General features: G+C 38.4%; 1 protein-coding gene across 10 annotated transcripts in view; it reads right to left on the minus strand.

Moving 5' to 3' along the window:
* Positions 1–19,688, minus strand: part of LOC106155200 (membrane-associated guanylate kinase, WW and PDZ domain-containing protein 1) — a 76,889-nt gene that overhangs the window by 3,640 nt on the left and 53,561 nt on the right. For 5 of the 10 annotated variants that reach the window (XM_087015269.1, XM_087015272.1, XM_087015266.1 and 2 more), the window contains 10 exons: positions 9,512–10,638; positions 8,835–9,030; positions 7,494–7,622; positions 5,833–5,898; positions 3,940–4,107; positions 3,570–3,607; positions 3,153–3,326; positions 2,877–2,924; positions 1,119–1,280; positions 578–716 (listed from right to left, as the gene is read on the minus strand). In XM_087015269.1, coding sequence (XP_086871395.1) covers positions 578–716; positions 1,119–1,280; positions 2,877–2,924; positions 3,153–3,326; positions 3,570–3,607; positions 3,940–4,107; positions 5,833–5,898; positions 7,494–7,622; positions 8,835–9,030; positions 9,512–10,638 — 2,247 coding nt within the window. The remainder of the gene's footprint in view (positions 1–577; positions 717–1,118; positions 1,281–2,876; positions 2,925–3,152; positions 3,327–3,569; positions 3,608–3,939; positions 4,108–5,832; positions 5,899–7,493; positions 7,623–8,834; positions 9,031–9,511; positions 10,639–19,688) is intronic. The other 5 variants (XM_087015267.1, XM_087015270.1, XM_087015268.1 and 2 more) reach the window with 5 other exon arrangements.

The raw sequence follows: 19,688 nt of genomic DNA on the forward strand, positions 1-19,688 counted from the left end.
CTGGAGTGAGGCAGCTTAGGTCACAAGGTCAAGGTCAAGGTCGCGTTTTACTGGAGAGAGATCACAGGATAGCTATGGAGAAGGCCACACTTGGGCGGCCAGCGCAACCTTTTAGGACATTCATACAAGCAGCGCCACCTGCCGGAGAATGATGGTTTACCGAAAGGTTGGAAGATTCACACCCTGCTTTAGAAGCATCTAGTAGTGATGGGAGAGAGGGACGGAAAGAGAAATAAAATGCAAAAGATAAAATATTAGTGCCCTTTTCACATGTTAGTGTTAGAATTAGTGAAGTGCAGTAATTTAATCCATAATTCTAAGTCCTGCAGTGAGAAGTAGAATGGGCTAAAATAAGTTAAACAACAGATTAAATCATTCAACAAACATGGTAAACAATTTTGCCTCTTTTTAAAAATTGGTCAAAACTTTTTCTCACTTAAAATCATGAGAAAGAAACAACTAATTAAGTTGTGCCCAATATTGCATAATCAGCAACAGATTGATGACCAGCAGGAATGAAGGTTCTCCGTGTTTTCATCGCAACTCTGCACAAGACAAATTCTTTAGTTCTGCTTACCAAAATTAGGAGGTGGTTTTCCCGTCCTTTTGACCAGTAGTCTGACCCGTGACCCTCCACTCTGTATGATATCAATGGCCGCAGCATGGGTCATTCCCTGCGTCCTGATATTGTTGATTTCTAAGATCTGATCTCCAACCTTAAGAGGGAGAAAAGGAAGTTTCAGTTTCCATGGTAACTAATGTAACCACATTAAAACACGTTGCTACAGCTGAACAATAAGTCCAAAACATCTCAATAAATAGAACAATGCATGGTGCCTACAGGCAAGACATTTCAAGTTAAATCAAAATCAACATTATCCCTGATTTAGAGAATCTCTTAACATACTAAATCAGATAGTAGACTATCCAGATTAATAAACAAGCTGTCTGTTTTGCTTGAACTTCACTATGAATCTGGAAAACGATTCCAAATCCACAAGATTTTCAAGATAAGTTTTTGTGTATTTCTGTTTATTCGAACTGAATGGTACTATCACTCTAGAAGCAACAAAAAGCACAGAATCTACTGATGAGAGCTAAATATTCTGTCCACCCACCCGCAATCTTCCGTCCATGTTGGCTGCTCCTCCGTCAGCAATCCTGAGCACGTACAGAGGCATGTTGTTGAACTCCTGACCTCCACGTATTGAGAAGCCAAACCCACGAGATCCTCGGTGAAGTTCTACCACGTAGATCTGGTCTTCTCCCTGGTCACCTCCCTACAGACAATATAGATACATTGTACAATAATATAACAATATAGATACATTGTACAATAATATGACAATATAGATGCATTGTACGATAATATAACAATATAGATACATTGTTCATTATATAACAATATAGAAACATTGTAGCTGATAGTAAGAATACTATGAATACAATTTTTCAATGTACAATCTGATATAATGACTAGTAGTCCTAAAGAGAGACTGCTGAACTTTTATTTCTATATCAATATGGCAGGCTGCAGTTTGAAGTTGAGGCAAATATCTCAAGTATTTGAAGAGCTATTTTACAACTTCTCCAAGAGAGTAAGAAAATAATCCATGCATGCAAATAGTCATTCCCAGTCTCCTGTTTACATAGAGGTCTAACTTAAGCCAGTGCATAGAAAAATGGGGTGCAAAAAGGTCAAGGGATCAAAGCACCTGTTCCCTGGACAGTGTATTTCAGAAAGTATTAAAATGAGTAATGACAAATAAATTATGCTCTTAAAGACTATTTTGGGAAATATATAAATAGTTATAAATGACAGCACATGGGTATATTAAAAGGCTCTAATCTGTAAAAATCTTTATATATCATCCTTTACTCGAAATCTTTACTCGAAATGTTTTAAAATCTGATCAAAATCAGTTTTTCAAGAGAACCACTGCAAAAGCTGGGGTGTGCAAGAACAAATACAGATCTTCAAGACAAGAAACAATACAACAGACTGAAAGGGTTTCCAACAAACTGACAATTTTATCAGGTAGAGGCAGGAGCTTGCTGACTTGAGACATAAAACATGTTTGATTCTTGTTTCAATAAAGCCCAACACACACAAGCAGCAAGCTGAGTTATCAGTCATTTAAGACCTACAGCTCAGCTGGTATCTCTCCTGTGATCTGGCTTTCTCAAGACAAACATGTAAACAGTGTGCAATAGGGTTCAGGTTGGATAGTATGCAAGCACAAGGTATTGCCCTCACCCCCAACCAACCCAGGTAGTATTGAAAAGGTTAACAGTTTCTAAAGAGACATGTTTCAACCTGTGAGGCATGACATTTTCAGCCTTTATCACATGACTGCCTTTTCCATGGAAGCTTTGTCTCACAGATATAAACAGGTTTCATCTCTTGAGATATGATTTACCTTTCTACCACATTTATAGGAGAGACAATGAAAAACCCAATCACACCACAGAGATAAAACAGTTCACCATGGCTCATGTTACTACAAGTATATCTCCTTGCAACCACAGGGAAATATCTTGGGGACATTTACACACAATTCCAACCAACCCCAACCTCTGGTATCACTTTCAAGCTTAGGTGACCCTACAATTATTTCTCTCATACATTCAAGTTAGAAGTATTTTTCAGGTGCTAGATGGAAACATTTTACTGGAATATCCAAAGTTTCAAGGATGCTAGTACAAAATAAAACTGACCGAAAAAATAACCAAATGTGGACGAACTGGAACCGCTTGTAAACCTGCATAAAATTTGGAAGAATTGGAATTGTGGGAGCACCTATAACAAATTTGAATGCATTGGAATTGTGTGTAGACCAATGTGTAATAGCCTGCCCACCACCTGCATGACTTACAAATCTAGCCACAGGAGGTTCACTAAAGACACTGTCCTCAGACTCAGACTACAAGGTGGAAAGAAAAACATTCCAACTCAATGTACAACAATGCAAAGCAATAAAACAAATTGATAATTCTTTAAGAGTGTCATAATAAAATGTTTATGCAATAATTAATGAACCAAAAATTAGACCAGAAAAGGAACAAAATGTCAAATTGCATGCACCATGCAACTCAGATGCAGTTAAAAATGCAAATTAACTTCAATAATTTTTTTATCAGCCTCTACAGACCTGTGACCCAGATTGCATTCTCCTCCTGGCCAGCTCTTTATGCCTCTCTAAGATCTGCTGATTGACAGGGTCCCCCCTTCTCATAGAATCTGTCTCCCCCATAGCTGGATATGCCATGGCATTGATCATGGAGCTCTGGGACCCCTGCACAAGAAATGTGCAACCTGTACACATCTAAGCAGACGTATCAAATAAATCTACACTACTGCTTTAACTTAAAGAAGCAAAATTATCCCCATAACTTTCTTAGAAGATTTGAATTCAGATTGTACAAATAGAAAGACAGAGAAGCAAATGAATGAAATAAATGTATGTTAGACTGATGATGAATGGTTTATAAAATATTTTTTAATGATTAGCAATAAAAGACATACAGACAAAACATCATTAACTTCTGAGAGTTGCAGTTATTCTTACCCTTTGTGAAGATACTGGAGTATTGGTAGGGTTTTCTTCTGAAAAACAAATGATAACAGATAATCAATTTTTCCCTTCAAGAGTGTTCCAAATCTATAAATACTTGTTGAAGAATGCCAAACCAGATTCTGTTTCAAATGTATCCAATGACCGTCACCATTCCCAGCATCTGACCATACAAATACATGCCTACAATATTTCTGTGAACATCATCTTATCTATCAATTTTAAAATATACAAAGGAAAAGAAATAAAAAATTCTGATCCCAACTCCCTTCTTTGGTTTTCATGAACTCAAAACCATAGCAATTCTCTACCAACTGTCAACAATGTGAACTGGAAAAGAGAACTAAAAATTTCGAAAGTTTACCTGGAGGTGGGCCGACCGTGAGGGTGACACACATGCCCGAGTCTTTTATAACATTCACTATTTCCTCGTGATTCATGCGACTGATGTCAATTCCGTTGACGGCAAGAATGCGATCCCCGACACGTAACATCCCACACCTCTCTGCAGGACTGTTTTCTATTATACGACCTGAGGAAAACAAAACACCGTCCGTCACCATATAAAACCATGCTATATAAAAACACATATCCCTTACAGCACAGTGTCTAGTTTTCACAGAAGGTATTGAGGGTAATTTCATGATAAGAGGTTTAGGTATCAAACAATATTTTAATTAGTTCCTTAGATGATACCAGGCAGTGAAAACTAGACACAATATAGTCCATTAAAAAAAAAAAAAAAAGAAACAAAACAAAAAGAACACATTTACTACCTATAAATACAGATATAAATATGAGTTTACCTCTGACGGGTTAATAGCCATTGAATGAAAAGCTTTCTGTGGCACTGGCAGACTTTCTCATTTTTGGGAGAAATCCACCAAGTTTGCATATTAAAATATGCATTAATTTAGCTCCATAGAAATTAAAAGTCCTCCCGCACTTCAAGCCAGTTTAATAGCCTTTTAAATCCCACAAGCTTATTTGCAAAGTACATGAAATGCCCCTGAGTAACCTTATCTCAAACCTAAATAGAATCTTAACATTTCTAGAGCATGCCTCAACAAAGTGGTACTTGGAAAAAATCCTTAATTGGATAAAAATCTGGCAGCAAAGTATCTAGAGGTTCTTCTAAACTAAAACAATGCACAGGGACAAATACTGTGGAACTACCCGGTAACTAAATTTCATGTCACAAATCAGCACTGATATTTCACAAACTATAGCATGCAACTTATAAAATATACAAAAACTAAGGTTTAACCTATTTCGCATGCACTAGCGCAACACAGAGAAAGAAGAAAAACCCAGCATTAGAGTGAAATTTTACACTTTTTTTACAACAATTGAAATCAAACAAAGAACAACTTATTCAGTTAATAGTGTAAGCATATTTTTCTATTATTTTTCATTTTAAAAATTTTAAAATATGTAGAGTATTTAGCTGGTTTTTCTTCTCTTGCTCTGTATACAAGCTAAACATAAATTGAGTGTCTTGGCAACAAAGCTGCTTGAAGTCTTGAGAAATAAGTAAGCTCAAAGAAATTATGTTGTTTAGTGACAAAAATTTAGAACAGAAACTTTTCATGGAGAATACAATCTTAAAATGTGCAATCTTACCTGTTCTTTAGTAAACAAAGAAGTGACTAGTAAATTTCTCCAAAGTTTTAGGTTGTTTAATGATATCAATGTCTCAATAATAAATGGCATTTCATGAAATAAATTTAATTTGTAATTTAACAATTTAGTTTTGAAATATGTTGAATTAGTTTTTCTAAGCTCACTTTGTTCTTTGACATCAGCCAGTCTGGTATAAACATAGATGATCCAAGTCATTTTCTCTCCACATGCAAAAACTTCATTTCAATTACAAACAGAAAGGATTTGCAAAATATTTTCCCCTTTTCATCCATTATTATACTATCATCTTTATCTCTTAATTTTAAAACCCTCGGACTTGAAAAAACATTCACCAATTTATTCAAATCTGAAAACCTCAGCAAACAATTTTGATGCCTTCTTTCAAAACCAATTTGTGTTGAGGGTAAAGTGTGGATTTTTCAGTAACACATAAACATGACAGTTTATGCATACAGAGAGAAATTATCATCCTGGATCAACTCATGACCTTCCACCATGCTATGAAGAATTAGTAAAAAACCATATTAGAGACAAAAGATGTCAAAATAAACAGTAGGGAGACAGGCAAGGTTAAAATATTCCAATCTAGTTATTTCTTGTCCCCGTTCCTCACCAATTCGCGGAGGTGGATGTGGTTTAGTACTGCCATCCTTGTTGGTATCGTTAACTTTATCCTGGCCTGAAAGTATTGTAGTATACACAATGTTGTATGCCATAACTGAAGATAATCAAATCTACTGACCTCACTCTGATCCAACTTGTCCGTTTAATTATTTTTGACCATATTTTCCATTTGGTTGCTATAATTTTTTCATTTAGCAAACAATTTCATTCAGAATATTTTGGCTTTTTCTGTTTTTTCTTTTTTTTTTCTAAATCTTATTGTTCCAACAAGCAAATTGATGTTTGCAGTCCAATTCATCATATATCCATACCAAATCTCTACATTGAGTACTATGTTAAAAGACTACAAGTCACTCAATTTTCTTACATGACCACACAAGTCATATTTTATGTTCTAGATCTAGCTGAAGTTAGCAGAGTGAGACCAGTATAAACTAATACTACCAAACAGTAACAGAATCCAACCACTGCAATCAAACTCTGCCCAGCCACGTGATTGTGCGGGAATCAAAATATGGGATGAATCAAAGATATATAATAGAATATATATATAATCATAAATATGTGATACAATAAATAAATCATGTCATGCAAACTATAATTGCTTTTTATACTGAAGGATAATAACTGCCAGTTGAATAGTAACAACTATAAGAATATGCTTAAAAGATGTGTAATGAATATATATATATATATATATATATATATATATAATAGGGTATTGTACCCACGTAGAAGATTATACAAACTTTTTGATTCAATTTTGCCAAATTACAAGAAATAAAGATATATAGATAGCTGTGGCTGAGGGTGGAGGGTTGTGGGGTGCAGCAAGATTGGTGGTTATTATATGGGTTTGCCTGAAAGTGGATTCAGTCAACCACCATTTAAAAGGTTACCTGGAATTTAGCTGACCTTACTGAAATAAACTCCCCTGCTTCAAGTCTCTCTAAACAAACCCCATGCTTCACCCACCTATTGAAAACTACCCATTTTGTCTTCTTAATCCATCACCAGAAGAGACAAACACCCCAGAAAAAACACCTTCAGTCTTTTATAACTAAATTAAACCCACTTCACCAACTATACCCATAACTATGCTACTGTTACGACAATAGGGTCTCAACTTCATAATTTAATAAAACTTTGCAGATATTTTTATACGATAATGGTACCCCTCCCCCTCTCTTCTCCTTGTGTGCTTAAACTTCAGTTTTCAATGCCTTAAAAACTTTTCTAATCTGTAAAAAGTGGATGTTGTATATGTTATTTCCTGCTTGGTAATTTCATCACAGCATCTAATAAAAGCTTTATGCAGTGTGAACAGCAGGCATATACATTTAAGTGATGGCTGTTATACATTTTGTTATAAACTGCAATGCATTTTACACCAAAGCAGCAACCACTTAACATTTTTGCTCAACATCCATCTTCCTTCCCACCTTACTAATCCAAGAAATATTTTTCAAAATTCCCAAAAGGCTTAAGATAACCAACCCATGTCTGACAATTCCAACATCAAAGGACTTTAAAAATACCGCCCCAACTTCCAATTTTACTTGCATTTTCTCCTCTTTGAAAATCTTTACAATAAACTTTATATTATGATGGCCAAAGAAAAGTAACAAACCCCCCTCTTCCTCCACTTACCTATGTTGCTGCCAGACTTTGTCACTGAAGAAATGATGACAAAGCCAAAGCCTTCGTTATCACGCCGTGTGACAGAGACGTTGTACGGGAATGTCGGCATGCCATCTGGCTGGCTCTGAAATGATGTGTCTGAAAGGCAGGAGAAAAGTTTTCTAAACACTGATGGCATTTTTGAAATTACTTTCATAAAATATTCAACTGTTTTCACAGGTTTCCGCGCGAAAGAAAAAATCGCTGTGCATGTGTAACTCCAGATATTCTTCACTTCTGGTAATGTCCTCCTTTTCCAGCTGTCCTAGTTGTGACATGGTGTGTAGATTGAGCTTCAAATGCACTCATTTTTGGACACCCTCAGTGTAGCTGCTCTCAAGGTAAGAGCTTCCGAAGCATATTGTATTTCTATGCTTTATAAGCTAATTTTTTCATAACCTCAGTCTCCTTCAAGTACTATACACACTATAAGCGTACTTGGATTTTTGTACAAATAAAATGCCTGATAAAATGTTCAACATCTCTGTCCATAAAGTAAAGATCTCTGTGCGACAGTCTTGTCTCGAACCGTTATACCAAACTAACTAACCCTCAACCATTACGCTTATCTGTGGCACATTTAACTACCGGTAGATAAAAAGAAATGAACTTTTTCTTTCAAACATTACAATGTTGTTTAATCAAGCTCACTTGATAGATCTCATTTTGATATCCTAAATCAATAAAACCTTGTTTAATTTGAACTCGGTATAAACCAAATTCCAAACAAAGCAGTTATTCGTCCAGCTTAGGGGTAAGAGTACTTGTTGATAGCAGCCAGGGGCAGTAAAAAAAACCAGTATTGTTGTTATCTTAAAATGAGCATTAATTCAAAATTGAATGGTGTACTATGAAACCTTTTAAATCCCTGTAACGGCCATCTGGGAGGATTTATGTGTAAACTAATGTAAACTGAGGATTACTTCTCTTCAGCCAATATGCTTATTTACTTTCAGTCAAAAGGAAAAATACTTAAACAAGATAAACTATAATGACCTGTTTTTACACCAATTTTATGTACTTCTTACAAGAACAATTATTTTTTGGGGTCAAGATGACAAAAAGCTTGTCGCCATGGGAACAAACAATACAAGGCTGCAATCTGAGGGCTTTCAAATTTTTATCCTGCAACTTTTCACAAATTTTAACTCCTTTATGCAGTCAATTAATGAAAATCAACTGATTTCTTTTACAAACAAAAGTTATTCATCTTTTTTCTTTCATTTCAACCTCAAGTCTATCAAAATTCTTGCCAGTCTAACAAAAGTCACAACTCAAACAAGAGGAGCAGACGACATCCAGTGTACTCACCCCTACTACTGGGTATCCTCCTTCTGACCACTAACGTCACACACCCCTTCTGCCCCGCGGCCCCCATCAGTTCTACCACCTTGTGGTGAGAGGCGTTAAGCACAGGTTGACCATCCACGGTTACTATCTCGTCACCTGTCCGCAGTCGGCCGTCCATCTCAGAGGCTCCTCCTGGGACAATGTGACCAACTGACACCTGGTAGATAAAACAGGAATTATGTTTATGTAAAGAAACATTGCAAACTATTTTTCATCCTTATAAAATTATTTTTAATTAATTAGATGCTGCACCTTAAACTTACAGAGGAAATCTCAAAATAAATACATTCTTTTTTTCCAGTAATACTATAACTGACCCCAACATTGCTAATGACAGAGGATTTAACACTGATTTCAAAAATATGTTCTGAATATTCAACACACGTTTTAACTTCAGCAAGAAGTTGCTTTTAATCTATCTGATGAACTATCAGCAATAAACTAAGTCAGAGAATAAACTTAGTAAGGTTACACTGCACTGTGAATACTGCAGTAAGCTTCTTTCTCTCCTATCTTACTAAAAGACAACATTGCCACTTATTGGAACAGACGGTATAACAGTAAATAAACAATACAAGGGTGTGACAAATGTGCTGATTGTGTTTGCTGACATAAAACAAGACAAGTCACATCCTTACCTGTGAGCCCTCTTCAGTGCCACCTATGATCCTGAATCCAAACCCATTCTCGTGTTTCCTCAAGAACACGGTCATCTCCGCGTAGTCCTCAGGTCTTCCAGGTCCTCTGTGAGGCGGGGGTGGCTGAGAGCCACGGGATATGTTCCCCATCCCCGGGGAGGAAGCCCCTGGGGAGTACTGCCGTGCCATTGGGGGCATTCGTGCCGGCACTGGTTCTGCGTGCTCGAAGGAAGTGCTGCGATTTTTATTTGACCTTTGACCTGGCGACATCCCAGGATGATAGAGGGGGTCATGGGGTGCGTATCTGGACTGAGGTTGATGATATGGTGCAGGTGCCTGCTGCAGATGATGGGGGTGAGGAGGGGGGTAATTCTGGGGGTAGTTCTGTGGGGAGGGGTGGTACCTGTCCCCAGGGTGATGGGGGAGAGGTGGAGGGGGGTACTTCCCATGCTGCTGAGGGGGGAAATGTTCATGTGGCCCTGAGTGAGAAGAAGATCTGCTGTGATACCCACTACTACCATGGTGGTTTGGTAGAGGTCCCAGGGGGGGTTCTGTGTGTTTGGGCTGCATATATCTAGATGCTGGGATAAAGTCTGGGGTGCCACTGATATTCAAGTGGTCATGTGTTGGGGTGCGACTCCTCATCTCCTGTGGGTTTGGCGTTTTAGACCTCTGGTGGAGATGATCTGCGCCATGTTGTCGCCCCATGTGATCAGGACCTGGCGTGCGACTGCGATACTCTCTCCTGTTAGGCTCAGGTCCAAACCTTGCAAACTCGTGTTCCTCAAAAGCCCTGGGGTCTGGCCTGTACTGAGGGGGGTGGGGGTCCCTCCTGGGGTCATACCCCCCTGAATGATTCACCTCCGGCCTGTAAGAGTTCTCCAGCCCACCCCTGGGGTGCTGCCTGGGCATATCTGACTGCTCCTGGTCTGTGAAGGGTGGCCTGTTGTTGGGATAGTACCCCTGTCCTGCATTGAAGTACTCCCTGGAAGGACTCTGTCTCCCACTGATGGTCGACTGGTTGGGGTTGTCTGGGGTCGGGGTCTTGGCAGGGTCGTCAGCAGTTGGGCCACGGTCTGGTGTAGGAGTTCTACTTCTGTTGCTTACTTGGCTGTCATTAAACAGATCTGAAGAGAGAGAAATGTACAGTCCAGTCACATGCTACTTTAATGGCGACATGCATGTAAAGCTATATACAAATTAAGTTCTATTACTTCCATAGCTTCTTTGGCTGTCATTAAACTATGCTGAAACCAGAAATAAATTAGTAAAGTTATTTTTCAGCAATGACAACAATCAGTTTACATTGGCACACATAAGGCAACAGCAACTTAGACTGTTATTTTTAAAAAAATCTGGCAGCAGAAAGGACTCCTTGGCAAGGGTCTGGTATGTGTCTCTTCTCAATCACAAACCACAACCACAACTTGATTACAAGCCTAAATATATCTTACAGCAGAAAATTTCAAGTTTTTAGCCCTCTCGGAAAATTCACCAGCAGGTTGTCCCTTCTTGAGTTCACACTATTACAGCACAAATCAGCGTTGTACTATATCTCCCCCGCCCTTCTGGATGGCTCCTAATGGCCTACATCATGGCAGCTTTCCCAAATTTATGCATCTAAATCGCACACTTAAAATGTGGCAAAGTACTACGCCATCACGGCCACGTGCAGTGTTACACACATTTATCAGGGGTTCAACAACATTCTCCTTTCCTGCTATTTAACTAAATGCTAGCAGCGAGAAATAAATATTTGGCTGAAAAACAAAAATCAGTCTGCAATGTGGTTTAGTAATTGTACAAATAAACACCACAGTTTAGGACAGGGACCTCGTTCCTCCACTGCTTTCATAACGCCCCGTTTTCAGTACAATTGTCTGAGAATAAGTTTCAATGCTTGGAGAAATTTGGAGAAAAAAAAGATGTTTTTATTCAACTAGGGTGCAATTTTTCACTTGGATGCATCTTGATAACAGAATGGGTGCACTGCCACTAAAATCTACAGACATCTAGAATTCATATATATTTACACCGACACCTCTTTTGAGATGACACCAATATATATGTTGACATACATATAACAAAGAGTGGTAACTTTAAAGATCTACTACAAATGCTCTGGTTCTCCATCGCTCTGATGTCAAATGTCTAGCGTAAATAGCATGTTTTTGGCGCACGCTACCAAGAGAACCAGTCTAGGGCTAATGTGTTCAGTCGTGGCAGCAGAAATTATTTCACGTAAAAGTTAAGAGCTGGTTCATTTAGCTAAAGGAGTCAATTTTCTCCCTGCTAATTCACTGGAAAAACTTCATAATTCAATATTCTTGTGAAAACACACTAGCTGGAAGATATTTTCAGATGTTTATGAAAAGGCCTTGTCAAAAAATCAGTCAAAGGAATTGATTTCCATAACTAGCTGACAGACGAAAAGGCATCTCGTGGACCTGACAAACACTGTCGACTCTCTCTCTCTCTATCCCTTGCTCTCCCCTCCTCCTTCCTTCTCTTTCCCATCCTCCTCCTTTTCTCTCTCTCTCTCTCTCACACACTCACACACACAGCAATAAATCATCACCAGTTGCCCATCTTCACCTACCTCTGAAGCCAACACAATCTAAAAGCCGCAAGGACATTTTTCTAAGATCCAAACAAAGAAACTGTCTCTCCTTTAACTTAAATGGCTCCTGCGTATCAGTATTCCAGCTCTCAATTTTTTCAAAGATGTCAACATTCTCAGACCGTAGCCTGAAGCCTTCACATTCCCCCAATGAAATATCTATGCAGCTGATCTATGGCCTGTGATAATTTTCCACACTGGTAATTTTGTAGATAAATCCCCCTGACATTCTATGATATTGAAACAGCCATGCACATCAAAACTGACGTCTCCATTTTTGACGAAGTTGAAGTGATTATTCCAGACTGAGAGTATAAAATTCTTTCATGTGACTTCTTGTGTCACCAGTTGAGTGGTAATTTACAGGCAAACTATATTCAAAGCAATCTCCAGCAAATTTCCTCATGAATCTTCTTAAGTAAAAATAAATCCAGCATTGATTTAAAATTCCATGTGCATACAAATAAAATTCAAGACTCCTGCAAATATCCCCAAGAATTTTTAACATGAGAATGTTATAGCTACAAAATTTTAAAATGTTCAAAATGGGCAGACGACAATTTGACAGCAGCAGACGTCTTCATCATGTCCTGAGGCAGACTGCTACGTGTCCTGAGGATTTTTGCAGAAACAATAACTTGAAATGATACGCTGTCTAAATCAACGGTCAACATGAAGACACTGAGTCCTACACAATTTGTGCTATAAGATAAGTGTGGTACTGAAATTACTGATAAGATACCAATCTTGACATGTCAAATCCTAACGCCATTGTTTAGAGGAAGGGAGGGGGGGGGGGTTTGTAAGACATCCTTCAGCTCAGTCCCAGTCAGGATAAGATGCATATCTAGATATCTCAATAGAACCATGACTCCATAGTTCTCCATGCTCTGATAACTCTTATGACAAGCCTGACTTGTAGACTTCAATTAATGTCTTATTCATCCTGATACCTTAATGGATTGTTTCTCAACAGAATTGTAAGGACAGTTCCCCAAAATTCAAAAACAATGTAGTATGAACAAATGCAAATTAAGACTGCTCCCATAAAATTCCACATTATAACAGCTTTGCAAAATTCCTTTGACCATTAAAAACTTCACAGACTAAAGAACAGTGTCTTATTCCATGCCCAAGTCAAAATTCCATGCCCAAGTCAAATTAAAGACAGGACCCTCTCTTTCAAGCCCAAGTCCCATACAAAAGATGAACTGTGTCCATGAAGAGGACACTACAACATCATCTCTGTCTTCTCTGGTCTAGAAACAGGAACAGGTTCCCCCTCTTTTCTCATTAAACCTGGACCTGGCTACACGGTAATGGCCTTGGTGCATGCTAGTTTGGATATATAGAAACTGGACAATTTATTTTTAATCTAATCTTGACTTAAACACGGGTCAGTGGTATATACATGAATGATTAGCACAGGGACAGGGAGGGCCATTAACTTAATTAGTTTTTTCATTTTAACTGATCAATCCTAAGAAGTTTTTTCCCCTCCAGTCTTATATCAATATCCATAGTGACAGAGAAGTATTGCTTGGTATAATATGTAGATACCATGACTGCTTTGCTGTATTCCATATTATATTAACATGCAATCAAAATGAATAGTTTCAAACACATTCATTTTAACGTTCTTCATACTTCACAACTCACATGATGGGCAGTTCTAAAAACTTGAAGTTCTTTTTCCTTGCTGCCACATAAAAAAACATGTAGCTTTTCTGTGCTCTCTCTAGTGCATAAATTGTGTAAAACTGTGAGAACTTGTGGCCTTAATTCCACTTGCACATAGCCTAGAGAACATTGGGTTACATCTCCACTCTGACAGTCAACAAAATATTTCACATGACCCTGCAGGAAAACTACGCTTTTCCATTAAACATGAAATGTTTTACATAACCTGTCATCTTATTTTTTCCACCATCTCTATTTACTCCCAAATCAAAGGTCATAATGATTTTTAAACCCTTACCAGCCTTTAGACAGCACACGCCTCCACTCTCACATGTCCAATATTTGAACAACTTCCAGTAAAACAGGCCTACCTGTAAAGCACTGAAGTTTACGTATTCTGGCAGAAGTTCAACAACGTAGCAAACATGATTACCACTGAAAGGGGCAAATTCTTTTAACTGCCATTATGTTTTTATATTTTTATAAAACAGCTTCACAGAAATCTGTCAAAATCTATTGCACTCTTTTCTTTCTCCTTGCCCTCCTTCTCTAACCCTACATTTTCTATAATTAAACCAAATCTGTCAACACTTTCATAATCATCTTAACATTTTTTACCAAACCCATTTCTGCACGCTTTTAACTCTGTTTTGGCAATTTACATTACTCCTAGTGGCGACAGGGAGTAACATAGTAAACTACACAACTGGTAGGTCTATAGAATACTAAGTGATATGTTATATATTAGAGAAAAACAACATTATCAAAGGTGGCTTACTATACTTATAAACAGTTCCAGACCCGAACATACCTCAAGTTGGAAGTCGTCCAGCTAAATCAGTCTTTTATCCTCCAAAACTGTAAACCTCCCTCCTCTCTACCAAATCTCATCACTTTGCAGAGATGTCCCACTCTGATGTAGATCAAATATCCAGTATCATACTTCGACACTTCCAGGTAGACTTAACCCTAGTACAACTGTATACTCCAAGCTACCACTTTGTTCCTCTATTTAACCACTTAGGGTTCATTCCCAATGTAACTCTCAATTCCAATGAATTCATGAAATCACCAGCTTTTGTGTATTGTACTCAATCCCAGGAAAAGGGGTGTTAATCTCTTAATCACATTACACTCAGCAAGAGTCCCTTCAGAGCTGAAGCGACCTACGTAAAACAATATTTTTATTGGGAACGATCCCTTTTTAAGTAGAAACCATACCTTGGTATCAAATGTCTCTCCCTTGTCATAAACAAGCAGATATTTGTAGTACAGTCACAAGTCTCTTTATAATCTTATTATTATGGCAGAGATACAGCTAGACCTGCAGCTATGAGCTCCCCTCTTTAAATAGCGTCTTTCCTTCAACTGAGACCAAGCTCCAGGCAGATGTAGGCCCTCCTTTCACTGTCTAATGTTACTCTGTAGTGACATCTTTAAATGGTGTTTATTAAAGTGCACAGCTAGTCTGATTCTACAGGGCGTTACGTAAGAAAACAGCCAACACTATTCTTACAGTGCCAGTGTCATTTAAGGTCTTGCAAACATGTGATGTAAGAATTCAAATTTATGTAACCACGTAAATAAAAAAGTTCCCTGTATAGCAAAAATTCAAGTAGTCTAATTGTTAAGGTAGACTTGTATAATAATTTTGACATACGGAGATATTTGTAGATTTCCTGATTTACTTGATGACGGTCTGCTCACCAATGCTTGCTCTAAATTTCAACCCAAACACAGCTAATAAATCGCTAACAAACTGGTTCTTAACACGTCTGCTTGAATACATAAACCTAAAGGCCATAAAAATGTCACTGCAAAAGAAAAATGTCTATAATGAAGTGGAAAGCAGTGAAAACTTCACTTTTTATTGTAATTTTTGTACCAAGCAGATATTTAGCATTATAATTTCCATTATGTCCTAAAGTAACTGCTGTCTTGTTTCATCTAGACTTCCCATCACACAACAGAAACTCTCACTTCACCCATCACATGACGTGTCAACCTTCCCTGACTGCTGCTCCTGTCACACTCACGCCATTCAACACCTACAGACGGCATGCAAACTTTTGCTTTATACACCTGCACATGACCGTTTCATCCTACCTGTCTCTGTTAAACTTCTGGTACTACTAGAACCCTTACACTTCCTGTTTCACCCCGACTGAGCCCAACTTGACACCATAACTGCTCCGAATTCACCCTTCACGAGAATCAACCTGATTTGACCGCGTCACACTTTCCTTTGCCAGGAATCACATTGTTTTCCGGTAATCTATCTTGGCTGGGAACACCTGCTTTGACTTCCAGGTGCCCAGAGTTTTTTTTTTTTTTTAAATGTCAACAATGCACATGTGAAATGGTGTTTTCATGTTAAATTGTTTCCTTTGGAAAAATTGACGATTTTTGGTGAATCCAGAAGATTTGTCCTCTGTATGATGAGGATTTTAAAATCTGCATCTACGTATAGAGAGTTTTAAACTTTTTTCATCTTAAAACATTCAAGGTTAGAGGACAAAAGTGTGAGAGTGAAGCCTCTCAGAGCAACAGTGACAACAGTCAGTGTGCCAAGCTTATCAAGAAGAAACACCTTCTGACACTTCCATTACTTCATACTGACATGGCATGCTCTTTATAAAACACTGCACTGACCCCACCCCTACTCCCAACTGTCCTTTCTTACTTTTTCACATCTTGTTAACTAATACAAAAGTGATCTACTTCCTGCAAAGTAGACGTGACATGCTAACTGTGGGTATTTAACTGAAGACTCCCTTTGTACAAACCAACTTCATTACTAGACATAGAAGTGTATTCTCTTCCATGAAAAGTGACATTTCTGCATACTTGGGTGCTTCTTAGTAACTAGGGCCCACGGCTACTCCTCATCTTTGCCTTTCATATCGTACAAAGGAATAAATGGACAAAAAATCCTCCTGACTTGCATGTTCCTAACAAATGATTTCCCGAAAAACCATCACAACTGCAACTCTTACTATCATATCAGAAACAGGGAATGAGAAATTTATAAATAACATGACTGTCCTCCAAAATATAATGAGAAAATGCACTAAAGCCAGCCAGCAAGTTTATATATCCATACAGATAGATTTTTTGACTATAAACCAATGTCCCATTTTGTTGCAGGGCTCTCTGGCATGTCTTCCAGAATACATAGACCACCGTAGAAAGTCAGTATCTAATGAGACATTAGTGCCTGAGAAGATCCTTCCCATACTCACCTATACAGCACAGCCACGACACAGAACGTCTCTCTTCTCTAGGAGAGTTCTTCACTGCGCCTGTGTCTTTTCCTGCAGCCACCATGCCGTGTAGTGATCAGATATACACACATTGTTTGTACGCGTCCTGTGGTGTTACGGCAGTATCTTACTGGAGGCAGAGAGAGGCTCAGCTGCGGCTAGATCTATATAGACTTGTTACCCTCTAAAAACAGTCACTGGAGATCAACCCAATGAAATATGGCCGTGGGTCTATATGGTACCCCTGGCCTTTACAAATGCCAGAAAAAGATCAGTTCTGGACTAGCTATCTGTAATATTCCAAAATTGTATTAAGTCTGAGTAGAACTAAACTTCATGAAGTTTCTGACATTCTTTATCCTTCTACTGCAGCTGTGAATGAGAGATATTTATTCTCCCAAGTTCTTTTTTTTTTCTCCAGGCAGCTGCAAGCCCTGATGGCAGCTGTATCTGAGATCCAATATCTCAATGGCGTCCAAGGATCTTAGAAGTCTTAGATCTTTAACTCTCAATCTCCCTTCCAGATCATGACAAATTTATCCAACAATCCTGTTAAAGAATAAGCTCAGTCCACGTGCCTGAAAGGTCTACAAGAGAAGAGGTCACTCACAATAGTGATAGTTATCAATGGGAGATAAGCTGATCGACTCAGTTACGTAATGCCACCATTTCCTACTGTGAAAAATACCAAACTTCTGTGCGAAAATAGCCAGTAGGCTATGAACTAAGTTAATTTAACAGTATCGCCTTTGTACAATTACAGACCTTGCCATCACCATGGGCCTCAGATGTGCCGACGTATCCAGTGCCTCTGTTGACTTGTCATTGATTAGTAATAACAAGTGCCCCCAGTTCTCACCACAGGGTTCGGGGCTACGGTTCCCTCTGATCTACTGATACAGTGCACCACTGGGACTGAGGCAGCTTGCTGAGGACTGTTCCCTGTGAATTTCTGGTTCTATCCACTGCCACGGGGAACGAGAAAAAGGTTCTCTGTGATCTGACGTTAAAAGAACAGCACCAGCGTGTGGAGAGCCTTTCTGTATTTTTTGTACCAGAAGGCAGTAGAACACTTCCACACGTGTCACCAATGTATTCAGGATTTCTTCTAGTCCTGTTCCCTGTGATCTTCTGATTCAGTAGAGTAATAACTTCCACAGTTGTCACCACAGGGTCACCATGTGGCCTCCACGCCTTCCCACAGGGTTTTGGTTTCAGCGCAGACGTCCAGGCTCCAGGACTATAGAGGGCAGCCCCAGCAACTGTGAGCACTCCCCAGGGACGCTGAGAGAGTTTGGGGTGGTTAATCTGATTACTAGGTTTGTAAAACTGTTCTACCACTCAAAGACTAACGGGAAGGAAATGGGGACGTTACCATATATTTTGAAATAAGATGTTCACATCAGATGGTCGTTGGTTAAACTTCAACTGTTTTCAATCAGTTTGTGTCATTCAAGGCACTTTGTCATATAATTATTTTTAGGCTAATTTAAATGCCACCAGGAAGAAATCAAATGCACAAAAATCCTCTGATATGACTGCTGCTTTCTGTATAGAGATAAAGGTATATGTTTTTTCTTTTTTTTTTAAGGAACAACAATAAATCCCAGGAAGTCTTGATTAGCACCCCTGACCACTGAACAGGAAGGTCACTTCCTCCTGGACACTGGGTATATAAAGTTTGGCTTTTCTATTGGAATTATATACAACATCACAAATTAATCCATTTCCTCTCCTTTTAAAACAGGCTCTCCAGGATATGGGTTTTTATTACTATATACTGAATAATACAGGAAGCTGCCAAGCATCTCTTATAAAAGATATAAATCACAATGGATCATATACTTAAGATTTCCAGACTTATTTGTTTATGAACCAGTACAAACATGTGTCACTTTTTAGAACAGTTTCTATTCTTAGTCCTTGAAGTCAATGCAGCATGTGTATCTCCTAACGTGAACTGTCACATTTTCATCCACTACTTTATCCGCTTCATCTAATGCACTTTAAATCCAACACGATTCTCTGCAGAAGAGCCTCAAAGGATTAACCAAAGATATCCTCCTCAAAAATCAATTTTAGAAACACTTAAAGGATGGAGATAAACGGTGATCCCTTAATGTCTTTCCACTTCTCTTCTTTATTATCCTCTTGGTTCAATTGGATCAATTAAGGCCGTCCCTCTGCAGCTGACCTGATGAAACTAGTTCCTGCTTCTTGTATGGTATGTGCTGATTAAAGAGATTCTGGGGATAAAATTTTCCCTAGAAAACTGGGAAAACTTCAGGCTTAAGAGAGCAGGGGTTTTCGTATGTGGAGATCATCACAAATTTCTCAAGTTTTACGGACAAAAATTCTTCAAAACTTCCATAAACATGTGCTTCTAGTTACCCCAAATCATTCTCAATACACATCATAACATGACACTAGTACTCCAAGCCACGGTGTAGAAGACTACAATCCTCCTCCTGGTCTTGGTGTATCTATCTGAACGCCCAAGCCACACATTAGCTCTAGACTACTGGGCACAGTTGTGGAATGATCTTTGTAAAGTTCAAGTAGATATTGTATCAGTTCAGGCCTCATATTAGAAATGTTACAAGATATATAAATC

Source organism: Lingula anatina, chromosome 6 (genome assembly GCF_051362555.1).
Source record: "Lingula anatina isolate TDL-2025a chromosome 6, LinAna3.0, whole genome shotgun sequence".
NCBI lineage: Eukaryota > Metazoa > Brachiopoda > Lingulata > Lingulida > Lingulidae > Lingula > Lingula anatina.